At 50.2% G+C, this 16331-nt stretch overlaps 1 protein-coding gene across 1 annotated transcript in view; it reads left to right on the top strand.

Moving 5' to 3' along the window:
• Positions 1-16331, top strand: part of MYOM3 (myomesin 3) — a 56919-nt gene that overhangs the window by 10462 nt on the left and 30126 nt on the right. Inside the window, exons 6-13 of the mRNA XM_004377260.1 lie at positions 1014-1102; positions 8200-8244; positions 8733-8873; positions 10554-10709; positions 11599-11740; positions 12938-13137; positions 13847-13900; positions 14289-14416. Coding sequence (XP_004377317.1) covers positions 1014-1102; positions 8200-8244; positions 8733-8873; positions 10554-10709; positions 11599-11740; positions 12938-13137; positions 13847-13900; positions 14289-14416 — 955 coding nt within the window. The remainder of the gene's footprint in view (positions 1-1013; positions 1103-8199; positions 8245-8732; positions 8874-10553; positions 10710-11598; positions 11741-12937; positions 13138-13846; positions 13901-14288; positions 14417-16331) is intronic.

Genomic DNA, 16331 nt, shown 5'->3' on the forward strand with positions numbered 1-16331 from the left:
AGTCTCCTTTAGGCCAGTAAATCTGGTCTTTTTTTTTGTGAGTTAGAATTATGCTCTACATCCTTCTCCAGCTCTGTCCAGAACCCTCTGTTGTGATTCTGGTCAGAGCAGGGTGATGAAGACATTTTGGAAACGAATCGTGGTGATGGTTCACAACATTGTGAAAGTCGTTAATGCCACTGGATTGTACCCTTGAAAATGGTTAAAATGGCAAATTTTATGTAGTGTATATTTTACATCAGTAAAATAACAGCAAGCAAACAAAACAAGAGCAATTCCCACCCAGAGTCACCGAGGGCGAAAGGGAAGCATAAAAAGGCCTCTCTGCTTGCGGACGGGGACAGGAGTGCCACATCCCACCACTTACTCTCATCGTCACCTGGGATAGGGTATCTGAAAGTTCTCTGCCATCCCATGGGCCCATGGTGCCCTTGGTGGAACTGGCCCCACCTCGACTGGGAACATGACAGGGTTGGCCTGGCTGGTGGTGAGACCCAGACCTGAGAGCAAGGACACGTGGACACCTGGCCCAGTTCTGCCACAGATTGGCAGTGTGCCTTGGGCAAGTCCATCCTCCTTTCTGCTCCTGCTCCAGGATTCTGATTTGGCAGTGCCTGGGAGAGGGTTCATCACTTGAAGCAGGGTCAAATTCCAGTTGCAGTGTGACTCTGGGCAAGTCACTTAACCTCTCTGATCCTCCAGAGTCAATAATAGCAATGCAATGTGGTACATCATATTTTCAAAGCACTTCTGCTTGAGGTGGTTTAGGCTGGTGTTATGTCCCCAGTTTTTCAGAGGAGGAAGCTGAGGCATAGAGAGGTGTAAGTGACCAGCCCAAAGACACACAGCGTTCAGAGGTGGGGCTGAACTAGAGCCCAAAGTCCCCACTTGCACCATTAGGCCTTCCTGTGAATCCTAGCCTTTTCCACTCCCAGACGGGGAATTGAGTTTCCCATGGAGCCCAGCTGTCTCAGGGGAAACTCTCTCTCTCTCTCTCTCTCTCTCATTTCCAGATGTACCATTGAGGACTCAGCCACCTACACCGTGATGGTGAAGAACGCCTATGGCCAGGCCTCTTCTTTCGCCAAAGTCCTCATCCGCAGTAAGTCTTCCCGCCCCTACCAGGCCAGGCCAGAGCAAACCCAGGATGAGCAGATGAGGACATGGGTCTACGGTTAGACTCTAGGAAAGGCCCTCGGCACCGAGGGGTGTTTGGCCCGAGGTAGACTCACTTCCTTGGAGGTCTTTGGAGTACGTGAGCAAGAGTCTCCTCCCTCAGACAGGTGTGGCCAGCCAGCAACAGCTTTGTGGGCTGATGGTGGACGGCATGGGAGAGACAGAATCATCTTCCCCTGTGGGTTGGTGTCAAGAGAAGGAGAGGGAAAGGGAACTGACAATTTCCGAGTTCTCTTGATAACATCTCATCTTATTTCATCCCAAGCTAGCAGGAGGGTAAGGCTGGGACTTGCACTCACCTCTGTCTGCAGGGTGACCATTAGCATGGACGGCAACTTTGTGTGGACTCAGTGGATAACTTAGAAATAGGGGTCCTTCCCTCCAGGCAGATGTAGGCCCCATCCCAGGTTACACAGCTTGGCAAGTGGAAAACAGACCGGATACCAGCCCTCACTTGTCCTACCGGTGAATACGTTTGTGCAGTGCACAACCTGCACCACTGTTCAGAGTGACCCTACTTGCGTGTCCCCTGCTCTTATCATCAGGTGGAGGCTGTGCCCAGATCCAGCTCACAGCCTCTGGAGAGTGGTCTGGCCCTGCCAGCCCTGCCGAAGGGGGGACAAGGACAGAGCCCTAGCAACTCCCACCCCATCCCCACTGCCTCATTTACATTCTGTTACATTGTGAGCATCTGAAATCAGAGCACAAAGCAGGGGAGAAGCTCAGGAGTCAAACAGGTCCAAGTTCGGACGAGCTGTGTGATCCTGGGCAAGCCACTTCACTCTCAGAGCCTCCATTTCTTCATCTGTAAAAGGAGCATCCTATACCTCTCTCGGATGCTCGTGTTGATTAAATGAGATGATATAGATAAAGCTAACGTGTGGTAGGCTCTTGTTGTTGTTGTTGTTGGGTGCTGTCAGGTCGATTCCGACTCATAGTGACCCTATGTACAACAGAATGAAACACTGCCCAGTCCTGTGCCTTTGCTGTTTGAGCCCAATGTTGCAGCTATGGTGTCAAACCATCTCATTGAGGGTCTTCCTCTTTTTCACTGCCCCTCTACTTTACCAAGCGTGACTGTCCTTCTCCAGGGACTGGCCCCTCTGGATAACATATACAAAGTACATGAAATGAAGTCTCGCCATCCTCACTTCTAAGGAGCATTCTGGCTCTACTTCCGAGACAGACTTGTTCATTCTTTTGGCAGTCCATGGTATATTCAGTATTCTTCGTCAACCCCGTAATTCAAAGGCATCAATTCTTTGGTCTTCCTTATTCATTGTGCAGCTTTCCCATGCATATGAGGAGATTGAAAATACTATGGCTTGGATCAAGCACACTTTAATCCTCAAATGACGTCTTTGCTTTTTAACACTTTAAGGAGGTCTTTTGCAGGAGATTTGCCCAATGCAATATGTTGTTGATTTCTTGACTACTGCTTCCCTGGGAACTGATCGTGGATCCAAGTAAAACGAAATCCTTGACAACTTCAATCTTTTCTCTGTTTATCATGATGTTGCTTATTGGTCCAATTGTGAGGATTTTTCTTTTCTTTATGTCGAGATGTAATCCATACTGAAGGCTGTAGTCTTTGATCTTAATCAGTAAGCATTTCAAGTCCTCTTGCCTTTCAGCAAGCAAGCTTGCGTCGTCTGCATATTTTCAGGCTGTTAATTTCTTCCTCTAGTCCTGGTGCCACGTTGTTATTCTTATAGTCCAGCTTCTCAAATTATTCGCTCAGCATACAGATTGAATAAGTATGGTGAAAAGATACAACCATGATGCACACGTTTCCTGATTTTAAACCACACAGTATCCCCTTGTTCCTGTTAGAACAACTGCCTCGTGGTCTGTGTACAGGTTCCACGTGAGCAAAATTAAGTTTTCTGGAATTCCCATTCTTTGCAATGTTATCCGTAATTTGTTATGGTCCACACAGTCGAATGCCTTTGCATAGTCAATAAAACACAGGTAAACATCTTTCTGGTATTCTCTGCTTTCAGCCAAAATCCATCTGACATCAGCAATGATATCCCTGGTTCCAAGTCCTCTTCTGAATCTGGCTTGAATTTCTGGCAGTTCCCTGTCCATATACTACTGCAGCCGCCTTTGAATGATCTTCAGCAAAATTTTGTGTGTGATATTAATGATGTTATTCGATAATTTCTGCATTCGATTGGATCACCTTTCTTGGGAATAGGTGTCTCTTCCAGTTGGTTGACCAGGTAGCTGTCTTCCAAATTTCTTGGCATAGACAAGTGAGCACTTGCAGTGTTGCATTTGTTTGTTGAAACATCTCAATTGGTTTTCCATCAGTTCCTGGAGACTTGGTTTTTGCCAATGCCTTCAGTGCAGCTTGGCCTTCTTCCCTCAGTACCATCGGTTCTTGATCATATGCTACCTCCTGAAATGGTTGAGCGTCGCCCAATTCTTTTTGGCACAGTGACTCTGTGATTCCTTCCATCTGCTTTTTTTTTTTTTTGTTTCTTTGCATGTGCAGTATGTGTACATCCACATGCATGTATGGGGGTGTGTGTGTGTGATCTTCTCCCACGGGCCATGGGATCTGTGATGCAGGGCCTCTTTCAGATTTCCCTCTCATACCCTCTGCCTAGCATCATATATGGTACATGGTAGGTTTTCAAGGAAAGCTTGTTTGTGGGTGAGCAGCGGACCTGATGCAAACTAAAATCATGACTGGCTCAACTTTGCCAGCTACAGGTCTTTATAAGAATCACGCTGCATCAGTGAAGGCAACCAAAAGGTAGACAGCACATTGGATTGAACCTTCTTTTTCCTTTCTCAAGCATTTACACCTGTGCCTCTCCTTCAACATGGATAGATGTTTCTCTCAGAGGCCAGATCTATTTGATTCCTGCCTCAGCCACTGACGTTTGGAGGATGAGGGATACCCTAGACTGGCCTGGTGTTTACTGGCCAGTTTTCATGGTGCTGGAGGTGAGGAGGTAAACACAAAGGGGAGGTCCCAACTCTCATGGAGCTGGAGATCCAACGGGGAGACAGAGAATGAACAAGAGAACAGGTGAACTACGTGATGATTTCAGAGGGTCACATAGGTCATGAAGCCAAGGTGGTAGGTGCGGTGACTGAGTACTACAGGCAGGCTTCCGGGAAGGTCAGAGGAGAACTGAAGCCAAGAGGTAGGAAGGAGCCAGTGCTCAGAAATCTACAGGCAGCATGTTCTGGACAGAAGGAACACTACGTACAGAGGCCCTGAGGCAGCACCACAGAGCTGGCTTTGTTGGAGGAAGGAAACACAGCCAGTGAGGGTGGGTGAGCCAATGGGCATGGGGCGGTGGAGACAAGCCAGAGGTGGTGGCCAACCCTTCCATCTTCTTTTGATGCTTCCTGCATCATTTAATATTTGCCCAAAGAATCCTTCAATATTGCAACTCGAGGCTTGAATTTTTTCTTCACTTCTTTCAGCTTGAGAAATGCCAAGTGTGTTCTTCCGTTTTGGTTTTCTAACTCCTGGTCTTTGCACACTTTATTATAATACGTCACTCTGTCTTCTCTAGCTGTCTTTTGAAATCTTTTGTTCAACTCTTTTACGTTATCATCTCTTCCGTTCGCTTTCGCTACTCTGTGTTCAAGCACAAGTTTCAGAGTCTCTTCTGACATCCATTTTGGTCTTTTCTTTCTTTCCTGTCTTTTTAATGACTTTTCGTTTTCTTCATGTATGATGTCCTTGATGTCACTCCGCAGCTTGCGTAGTCTGTGGTCATTAGTGTTCAATGCATCAAATCTATTCCTGAGATGGTCTCTAAATTCGGGTGGTATATACGCCAGGTCAAGAGAAGCATTGCATTGGGCAAATCTGCTGCAAAAGGCCTCTTTAAAGTGTTAAAAAGCGAAGATGTCACCTCGAAGACTAAGGTATGCCTGACCCAAGCCACGGTGTTTTCAATTGCCTCATATGCATGTGAAAGCTGGACAATGAATAAGGAAGACCGAAGAAGAATTGACACCTTTGAATTGCGGTGTTGGTGAAGAATATTGAATATACCATGGACTGCCAAAAGAACAAACACATCTGTCTTGGAAGAAGTACAACCAGAATGCTCCTTAGAAGCAAAGATGGTGAGACTACATCTCACATACTTTGGACATATTATCAGGAGGGATCAGTCCCTGGAGAAGGACATCATGCTTGGTAAATTAGAGGGTCTGTGAAAAAGAGGAAGACTCTCAACAAAATGGATTGACACAGTGACTGCAACAATGGACTCAAGCATAACGATTGTGAGGATGGCACAGGACTGGACAGTTTTTCGTTCTGTTGTACCTGGGGCCACTATGAGTTGGAACCGACTCGACAGCACCTAAAACAACAACAACAACATACTCCAGGTCATACTTCGGCTCTCATGGACTTGTTTTTTACTTCAGCTTCAATTTGAACTTGCATATGAGCAGTTGATGGTGTATTCCACAATTGGCTCCTGGCCTTGTTCTGACTTATGATATTGAGCTTCTCCATCATCTCTTTCCAAAGATTTAGTCAATCTGATTCCTGTGTATTCCATCCGGAGAGGTCCACATGTATAATCTCCATTTGTGTTGTCAGAAGAAAAGGAATTTCCAACGAATAGGTCATTGGTATGTGATCTCTGGCATCATTTCTATCACCAAGGCCATATTTTCCAACTACAGATCCTTTTTCTTTGTTTCCAACTTTCACATTTCAATCCCCAGTAATTGTCCACACATCTTGATTGCATGTTTGATCAATTTCAGACTGCAGAAGTTGGTAAAAATCTTCAATTTCTTCATACTTCGCATTAGTGGTTGGTGCGTAAATTTGATTAATGGTTGCATTAACGGTACTTCCTTATAGGCATATGGATATTACCCATCACTGATAGTGTTGTACTTCAGGATAGATCTTGAAATATTCTTTTTGACAATAAATGCGACCCCATTCCTCTTCAATTTGCCATTCCCAACATAGTAGGCCATATGCCTGTCCTATTCAAAATGACCAATATCAGTCCATTTCAGCTCACTAGTGCCTAGGGTATTGATCTTTATTCATTCTATTTCATTTTTTGATGACTTCCAATTTTCCTAGATTCATACTTCATACATTCCACATTACAATTTTTAATGGATGTTTGCAGTTGTTTCTTCTCATTTTGAACTGTGCCACATCAGCAAATGAAGGTCCTGAAAGCTTTACTCCATCCACATCATTAAATTGACTCTACTTTGAGGAGACAACTCTTCCCCAGTTGTATTTTGAATGTCTTCCAACCTGAGAGGCTCATCTTCTGGCACTATATCTAACAATGTCCCACTGCTATGCATAAGGTTTTCACTGGCCAGTTTTTTTAGAAGTAGATTGCCAGGTCCTTCTTCCTAGTCCGTTTTAGTCTGGAAGCTCCACTGAAACCTGTCCACCAAGGGTGACCCTGCTGTTATTTGAAATATCAGTGGCATAGCTTCCAGCATCACAGCAACACTCAAGGCACCACAGTATGACAGACTGACAGACAAGTGGTGGTGGCTTTTGGGAAAGAATAATCCCTCCCCCTCTCTACAACCAGGGTGGAACACTTCCCAGGAGGCCACAACCAGATAGCACCGCTGATTCCAGGAGAAGGATGTACCTTGCTCTTAACCTGGAAAAGGACAGAGCCTACCCCAAGACTTAGAGAGGAGAAACCCCCAAAGAGTTCACTCAAAGGGTGAATGCTACACCCTTTGGTGAGCATTCACAGACACACTGTGGCTCCCCAGGCAGCTGTCCCATCCCACTCTCCCTGCCTCTCATCAGACCTTGTTAAACTGTCCTTCACAGTCCTCTCCACCCCCCTGCCCTGTGCCCCAAATAGCTTGGGAGGCAGCCTGGCCAGGACAGGCTCTCAGTGTGGAAATTTGAGCTGTCCCGTAGACTGAACCCAGAATCAAGCCAAAGGTCAGGCATCTGCCCTGCTTCCTCTGTGTACCCATCTTTCCGATCACTCCATACAGATCCCTGTCCCTCCCATCATCAACGCTAGCAACCCCAGGATCTACCAGGCATTTTCTCAGCTCCTAGACTCCAGTCAGCCTCCTGCTGAGAGCACCCACTCACTGCCACTCCCTCCCCTGCTCTCATGTCCATAGCAACTTCAGTAGTCCCAGTGGAAGGCCCTGGGCTGGGAGGCAGAAGTCCTAGGTCCTAATCCTGAGTCTTCCTAGATTCTAATCCTGAGTCCTCTTGAGTTCTAATCTTGTGTCCTCCTAAGTCCTAATCCTGAGTCCTCTTGAGTTCTAATCCTGAGTCCTCCTAGATTCTAATCCTGAGTCCTCCACTGATGCTCTGTGTGACCGTGGGCAGCCTCTGTCCCTCTCTGGGCCTTGCTTATGAAGGTCCTTTCCAGGAAGGCAGCATCATGTCTTGGAATTAGGCTGCTGGGGTGTTAGCTGGGGTGACCATGCCTATTTTCCTCATCTGTAAGCAGGATAACAATGGTACTGACAGACAGGGCCTTGGTGAGGGTCGAATAAGTTAATATGAGGCACATGGTAAGCACTCTGTGCGCAATAGCTGACCTTGCTCTTCCCTGGTGGTCTGTGTCAGTACTGCCATGGATTTCACCTGTAAGCCTCCGAACATTCACTGAGCACTGCTTCCACTCCTGCCAGCTCTCCCTGGTTCCACCGGAAATCCAGGCATCTCCAGGCTTGACCTCTGTGTAAATAGAGTGTGATGTTGGAAGCAAGTTTGGGCAGAGGAAGGAAACCACCATTTATTGAGCACCTACTATGTGTCCAGCTCTTGCTGAAAACTTTTTTCATGTGAACTCATTTAATCATAACCCCACCACCGTCAGGTAGGAATTACTGCCTGCATTTTACTGATGAAGGAACTGAGGCACAGAGAGGTGAAAGAACATTCCCAAAGTCACATGTGAGCCCCCAACAGACTCAAAGCCACACCCAAAGCCTATGTCTCCAAAATCTAGTAGGAATATGGGGTCTGAACCTTCTCCAACTCCATTTGCTTTGGGTTTTCAGCGTACCTGGGAAAGGATGCTGGCTTCGATTCGGAGATCTATAAAAGTAAGGAGACTTTAAGGGGGCTAATACCAGGTGGAGGGTATATCTGGGACTCCTTGTTTACACCTCCTCACAGGCCCTTTTCAGAATACAGCCATCCATGGTCCACTAAATGATGTCCACTTGAGATTGGCATATCAGCTGTTAATACTAGCAAAGTGGCTTCTGGGGGTCCCAAGGCTCCCCAGCTACTGAGCAAAAACTAAGTTGGAAAGGTAAGTCTATGGCCAAACAGGCAATGGACATGATGGCCTGTGGATGTTCACTGTCTTGGCTTATCCAGGCTCCTATGTGGATAAGTCCCTTCTCCCACACCACCCCCAGGACTAGGTCCCTCTTCTCCCTGTCAAACCCATCTTGGGAACTGTGAACTCAGAGGGGTTGGGACACCCCAGGAGGGTCCTCACTCCCATCTATGCCCCAGCCCCGGTGTCTGCTCTGGGCTGACAGCCTCCAAAGGCTCCTGCCCCAAATTCCTGTCCTCACCCCAGGATCAATGTTTGGCCCCAGCGTGGAATTCACATCGGTGCTGAAGCCTGTCTTTGCCCGTGAGAAGGAATCCTTCTCCCTGTCCTGCTTATTTTCGGATGATGTGTTAGACGCCGAGCAGAACATCCAGTGGTTCCGAGACGGTGAGGACCCCCAGTGCTGGCCTCTGCCTTCAGCAACACCTCCCTCTGCAGCCAGATCAGAGCCCGAGAGGCCAGAAGCCAGAGAGGAGCTACAGCCCTGACTCCATCCCCAGCCCTGGGACCCCCAGTGGAGGCAGAGACCCAGTATGCCCCTCCCCCAAACTGAAAACAAACTGTGTTGTGGGTGTTAAAGAGGCAGAAGAAAGCAGGAGCACAGCTAGGTGGGGGTCAGGTCAAGTCACCCTACAAATGGTCACCCAGCACTCTGGAGTGCTGGGGTCGGGGCAGGGTTAGAGACATGAAGGAGACACAGCCCTGCCCTCCAGACACTCTCCACTGGGGAGGAGAGATGAAGCTGGGTTGGAGCTACTGCTCACAGGGTCTGCTGTGGTCAGGCGTTGCTCGGCCCTACTTATGCATCGTCTGTCAGATCCTCCACGACCCAACGGCATTTGAAGAATGAGAACCCAGAGGCACAGGCCAGAAGCAGGGCAGCACCATGGTGCTCAGGGCAGGTTGTGACAAGCACATAGGGCCTTTCAGAGTCTGGGTGTGGGTGGAGGGTGGATGGTAATCACAGTTTCAGGGGCTGCGAGACCCCTCTCTGGGTATGTCATAGGCAAGGCCTGGAGGCCAGTCAGCTGGGGCAGCAAGAGGTGGCCCAGTGTCTGACCAGGCCTGCAGCCAAAGGACAAGGTGTACAGCACCCCACCACCACCCCCACCACCAGCGTCCCCAGCCTTGAGCCTGAGGAGACTGCCCCTGCTGGGGGGGGCGGGGGGGGGGACACGGGGAAGCCATAGGAGCCCTGAGGAACAGCTGCAATGACAACACTGAGATGCTTTCTGAAATCTGTAGATCATCCAGAATAGTGACTGCTGACAGAAGGGCGGGGACTTCATGTGGGACAAAGAGAAGGATGATCCAACAGGGTGGCCTCAGGGCACAGTCTACTCCCTGGACCCCAGAGTACCTTTCTTTATTAAGCCCTCACCTCACTAAGCTTTTTCCCCCATCACTGAGCCCTCACTCCCTTTATTAAGCTCCCACCCCTCACCTACTGAGCCTCCACACCCCTCACTGAGCCCCTACCTCCCTAATGAACCCTCCCCTGCTCACTGAGCCCCCACTATGCTCAGTGAGTCCCACCCCTTTCTTTGAGTCCCCATCCCTCACTAAGTCCCCACTCCCTTCCTGAGTCCCTACTTCTTCACTGAGCCTCATTCCCTTCATTGACCCCCTACTTCTCTACTGAGTCCCTACTCCTTTCATTGAGCCCCCATGCCCTTCTTTGAGCCCCCAACCCCCTCAATGAGCCCCTACCCCTCACTGAGCCCCCACCCCCTCACTGAACCCCACCCCCTTCATTGATTCCCCAAACCCTTTTACTGAACCCTCACCACCTCACCAAGCCCCCACCACCTCACTGAGCCCCAAACCCCTCCCTGGGCCCTGCCCCACTCCCTAAGGTTTCAGCAAGGAGCATTCAGCTGCCACCTCAGCAAAGCCCTGGAGGTCACCACCTCCACCCCAACCCTCAAGCCTAGTGGAGCCTCAAGCTATGGCCGCTCCAGCCCCACCCCCTGTCTAGCCAGGCCTTCAGACTCCTAGAATGTCTACAGGTTCCCAGGTGAGGCCAGGACCCCTGTGAACTCACACTGAACACCTTTCTCTCTGCAGGGAGCCTACTGAGGTCCTCAGGGCGCCGGCAGATCCTCTTCGCAGACCGCCAGGCGTCCGTGAAGGTATCCTGCGCCTACAAGGAGGATGAGGGGCTCTACACAATCCAGGTGCCCTTTGGAGCCCGGGAGCAGAGTGCCTATGTGTTTGTGAGAGGTGAGAGGGGGCTGAGGAGGCAGGATGGGTGGCTGGGAGCCCAGAGACCAGGACTCTGCCCTTGACTGATTACTGTGCGACCTTGGCTAGTCCCCTGCCCTCTTTGGGTCTCAGTTTCCCTGCTATAAAACGGAGATGTTGGGTTAGATTTTCTCTAAGAATCCCTGTGGCATCTTATGACCCTCCAAAAGCACAGAGTGGAGAACCTCAGACTTGGGGTCCTGGGAGACCGGCTGAGCATGTAACTGGGATAGGATTCTGGTCACTGGTAGAGTTCTGCCTCCTGGTCTTTGAACCTGACCTGGGTTGAAATCCTGACTTTGTCACTTCCCTTGTTGGGTGATTTTGGACAAGTCACTTCACCTCTATAAGACTCAACTTCTTCATCTACAAAATGGAGGGTTGCGATGGCGCCCAGAGATTAATAATGCCAGTTCTTTAGGTGCATGGTGTTGAGTGGGCCCAGGGGTGGATTAACCAATAAGCACAGTATGCACCAGCTTGCACTGAGCGAGGTACCCACAGGCTTAATCGTGTTTACTTGCTAATCTGGGGTGAGTGATTTCACATGGGTTTCACCACGTCTTTGACGTGGTGGGCAACGGGTGAAATTGTTAACTGCAGATTGTGGGAAGGCACAATTGGGCCCATGTGTACCTTGCTTATTGGGTAATCTGGCCCTGAGTTGGTCCCTAATAAATGGTAACCCCTCTATGTTGTTATTTAAGGGCAGGGGCTGTTACTCAGGACTTGGTCCTGGAGATCAAAATTGAGCCCCTGGAGGGTTATGGAGGAGAGGATGCTGGGCAGTAGTGGAAAGGGACTTGTTGCCAAGTGGACATTGACTAGAAGAGCCTCTCCTCCCTCTCCTGCCACGCCTGGGTTTCAGATGCTGCAGCCGAGAAGCCAGGGGCCCCAGGCTCCCCACTGAATGTCCGATGCCTGAATGTGAACAGAGACTGCCTCATCCTGACCTGGGCCCCGCCCAGCGACACCCGGGGCAGCCCCATCATTGGCTACTCCATCGAGCGGTCAGTCAGTCTCCTGAGGGGCAGAATCCCAGGGCACAGTTGTGAGGACAAGTACGGGGACCACAGGAAACAGGAGGCTCTGTCCCTGACTTTGGCGAACCCCCAGCTCCTCAGGACAGAGCAAGTTTGGGGACAACAGAAGTGTGTCCATGTCTCCAGATCTGTCACACTGCCACCTGGAATTCCACTGCTGGCATCAGCCATGGCCTCTGGGTTCCTTAACAGTATGAGCTGACCCTGGGGGAGAAATATTAATGAGTGCCTGCAACCTGAGCCCATGTGAACTTAGTGGCTTTTTTCCTCCCTGAATGACAGGGTCCTAATCTCGGGGGGCAGAGTGCCACACTGGAAAGGGGAGAAAGGGGAGAGGGAGGGATGGAACATCCTGCCACCTTCCCATGCTTCCAGCTCTGAAGTCTGAGCTTGAAACAATACCTAACTCTGCCATCAATGGGGCTCACTGACTCTGTCCCTGGCGCTGTGCTAAGAACATGTCTTAATTCATTTAATCCTTACAACGCCCCCTATATAAGGGAGGGGATTTTTAATGCCCCATTCTACAGATGAGGAAACTGAGATCTGTGGGGAGATGACTTTGCTCAAAGTCAGGTCGCTCATTAGCGGTGGAGCCAGGATTTGGACCCACATGTGATCACTACACTACCCAGATGGCAACGTGTGCTGTCATATGGCCTGAGGACCGTGTCCTGAGATGGTGCAGAAAGCCCAGGCTTAGAGGGTCAATCCAGAAAGTACACTGGCTTAGGGGGTGGACGGGCCTCAGATGAAATGCTGACTCTACCACTCACGAGCCACGTGCCCTTGGGCAAGTCATTTCACTTCTCTGAGCCACAGATCCCCCCCTCTGCAGAGTGCAGGAGGTCACACCTGACTCCTAGGATTGAAGGGCATAGCGCAGCTCCAGGCACACCATAAAGCTCCAGAAAAGAAAGGCATAGCTATTTTGATTAGCATCATGGTCAAGGAAGACAGGAAGGCCTTCAGGGAGCCTGAGGCTGGCGCCAGGCCTTTAAATTGGAGAGAAGGACTTTAATGGCAGAGGAGAGCTGGGCAGGCAGCTGGAAGGTGGGATGGGTGGGAGTTGGGGTGGAGGGGAAAGAGTGCCCCTTACCAAGGCTCCAAGTGGAAGGCATAAGTCATGTGCAGAGACCAAAAGCCATGGCCTCTCTCCCACAGGTGCCAGGGTGAATCTGGGGAGTGGATGCCCTGCCACAAGGCCCATGGGGGGACCTGTCGGTGCCCAATCCAAGGCCTCATCGAAGGCCAGAGCTATCGATTCCGGGTGAGAGCCATCAACCAAGCAGGAAGCAGCCTCCCCTCCAAGGCCTCAGAGTTGGTTGTCATGGGTGATGCTGATGAGGCTGGGAGGAGGATAGGTGAGTACAAAGGCCCCGCAGGGACATTCCAGAGCTTCCCTCAGGGCATGCCTGGGGGGCTGCACACAGGAGACAGGTAGCATGGTTCCTATACCAAGTCTCTGTCCAAGGGGAGCGACCCAGCCCAGTCTTCAGAAACTCATCATTGTCTGATGGGGAAGATACCCTCCTATCCTAAGGAACCCTAGCCTGAGGGAGAAGGTACAGCTCTGCCCTCAGGAGCCCTAGGCTGATGGAGGAGACACATTCTATCCTGAGGAGTCGCTAATCTGAGGAAGGACCACAGCACTTGCTTTAGATGCCTCTCATCTGAAGGAGAGAAGCAGCCCTGCCCTCAGGAGTCCCCAGCCTGAGAGAGGGACACAGCTGCCTCAAGCCCTTAGGACTTAGCTTGACTTGGGTTTGCCCCCAAGCCCCATCATGTCCTAGGTGGGCCCTAGGCAACTCATTTCTCCTGTCTGTCCTCATTTGTCCCAAGAGGACAGAGTATTTCTCTGTATCTGAGAGCATCGTTCCACTTTGGACCCCTGGGGAAACTGAGGCCCAGAGAGGCCCTACCTAGGGCAATCCAGCAAGGGGCCACAAGGCTAGGACCGGAAACCAATGGGAGGTTCAAAACCCAAGCAGGGCAGTCCTGCCTTGACTCGTTCTGCTGAGCCAGCCCCCCACCCCTCACTTCTCCCCCAATCTGCTTCATTCTTGATCCTAGAGATCCCCTTTGATCTGGGAAACAAGATCACAATCAGCAAAGACGATTTTGAAGGTATGTGTAAATCTTCTAAACACTTTGCCCCAAGACTCCAGCGTCCTTTGTGGCTCTGGAAACTCTGGCACAAGTTGGCAAAGAGGCAGAAGCTGGCCGCTTGCAGGGTGTGGGGCAGTGAGAGTGGTTGAGGTCTAGTTGGAGGAAGCCAGTGTTCTCGGGGTGGCTGTGGCTCATCTTGCTGTGCCCCTCTTAGAGGAGGTGGTACATTGGGAAAAGTCCTGGGCAAGGCTGTAGGGAGCCCTGGCTATGCCTTGCCTTGCTGGGTGACCTAGAGCAAGTCTCTGCCCCTCTTTGAGCCCCAGGTGCCTCCTCTATGGAACAAGGGGCTGAGATTAGGGGCCTCTGAGACCCACCCATCTCTGCCTTTGGACAACTCTGATTCCAGAACCCGTGACCATCCCCTTGGCGCCAACCAATGTCCATGCCAGCGAGATCCGAGAGACCTACGTAGTCCTGGACTGGGAGGAGCCTAGCCCCCGGGGCAAGGCCCCATTGACATACTCCCTGGAGAAGGTATGGAGACTCCAAGGGCCCTAGCCCCTAGATGCAACCTGAGAAATTAGCATGCTGGGGGACCCAGTTATGGGGAGTGCTGGGAAGTGCAGAGAGACCCCACGCAGTGCCCCTGGAGAGGCCATCAGAGAAAAAAAGAGAGCACCTCCCTGGGAAAGGTCTGAGCATAGTCCCGCCACAGGGCTTGAGGTCACCTCCAGCCCGGGAGAGGCCAGCTATCAACAGTAAATTATTGAGGCTGTTCATGGAAATACACAAAATTAAAAGGCAGGGACAACAATGACAATAATAAGAGCCACTGTTTCCTGGATACCTCCCCTCTGGCATAGGGTCACACATTGGGTCAAACAACTCTTCTTGGTATGTTGGGAAGGAAACTAGGCTGGCACCCAGCAGCCAGGGCACCAAACAGCAGCTTTCATGGGACATGGGGCAGGGTGTGTTTAGCACCAGCAGGAGGTTCTCCGTGGGGACAGGTGTCTGGGGAAACCCCAGTGGTGAGGGCTGCTTGTGTGGAGTGGATTTCACTGGAGGGGAGGTAACATGGCACAGGTAAAAAAAAAATCAGGTATTAAAATCAATTCAAATCCTGGCTTCTGCTGAGCGATCCTAAGCTGGTTTCTTAACTTCGCTCAGCCTCCATTTCCTTGAGCATAGAATGGAGACCCTACCCTGGGAGTTTGAAATAAGACACAGCTCACAGCAGGGGCCAGCAGCTCTGGGTCTGTAAACGCTTCCCAAGGAGATATTCTAGACTCTGATTCTCCCGGAAGGCAGAGACCAGCTTGATCAGCTCATTGCTCTCTGTGCCCCACACAGTGCCTTGTACGTAATAGGTGGACAGCAAAGATTTAGTAAATAAACAAAGAAGAAATTTCCAGGGAGAAATCTCTAGCTCTGGTGATCCAAATGGGCCTCTCTTTTCACATTCAAGGGTGATCCTATTTCTCTGACATGGGAAAATTATAGGCAATTGAAGATTTGTTTTGTGGGGCTATAGAGCATAATGGGGACATTGGTATTTCAGTGGTAGAATTCTCACCTTCCACGCAGGAGACCCAGGTTCAATTCCCAGCCAATGCACCCCATGTGCAGCCACCATCCTCTCTGTCATGGAGGCTTGTGTGTTGCTATGATGCTGAACAGGTTTCAGCAGAGCTTTCAGACTAAGATGGACCAGGAAGAAAGGCCTGGCAATCTACTACCGAAAGTCAGCCAGTGAAAACCCTATGGATCACAGTGGTCCAATCTGAAACTGATCATGGGGATGGCGTAGGCCCGGGCAGCGTTTTGATCCACTGTACATGAGGTTGCCATGAGGCAGGGGCAGACTCAATGGCAGTTAACAACAGAGAATATAATGGTTAAACCTTGGATTCAGACTGCTTGGGTTCAAACGCTGTCTCTGCTACCTACTAGCTGTGCGACCTTGGGCAAGTTATTTAGTTTCTCTGTGCCTTAGTTTCTTCTTTCATACAATGGAGATGAGAATAGTACATGCCTTGTAGGGTTAATAGGAGAATTAATTTAACTAAAACAGGTAAAGATTTAAAACAGGACCCAGCACACAGTAGGTGCACAGTAGGCGCACAGTAGGTGTTGATTTTTATGGCTGTTTCTTGGCCCAGCTGCGTTCGAGGCCACAACAGTCAGATAGGCCTGGGAAGGGATGGGCAGGGAGGGCGGGGCCAGTGCGTCCCCCTAGAGTGTCTAGGATCCAGCTCTCATGCCCAGACTCAGCAGAAATGGTCTCTGGATGCCCTTGACTGCCTTCGTTACCCTTGACTCTTCACCCTCTATCTGTCCAGAGACTCAGAATTTATTGCTGCCTTTTGCATCCCTGAAGCTATGGAGAGTGAGCATGTTTGGGGGCATCCATACCTGAGCTTAAATACCAGCTCCACCAGATTTTAGA

The sequence above is a fragment of the Trichechus manatus genome, unplaced genomic scaffold (genome assembly GCF_000243295.1).
Source record: "Trichechus manatus latirostris isolate Lorelei unplaced genomic scaffold, TriManLat1.0 scaffold00048, whole genome shotgun sequence".
Taxonomy (NCBI): Eukaryota; Metazoa; Chordata; class Mammalia; order Sirenia; family Trichechidae; genus Trichechus; species Trichechus manatus.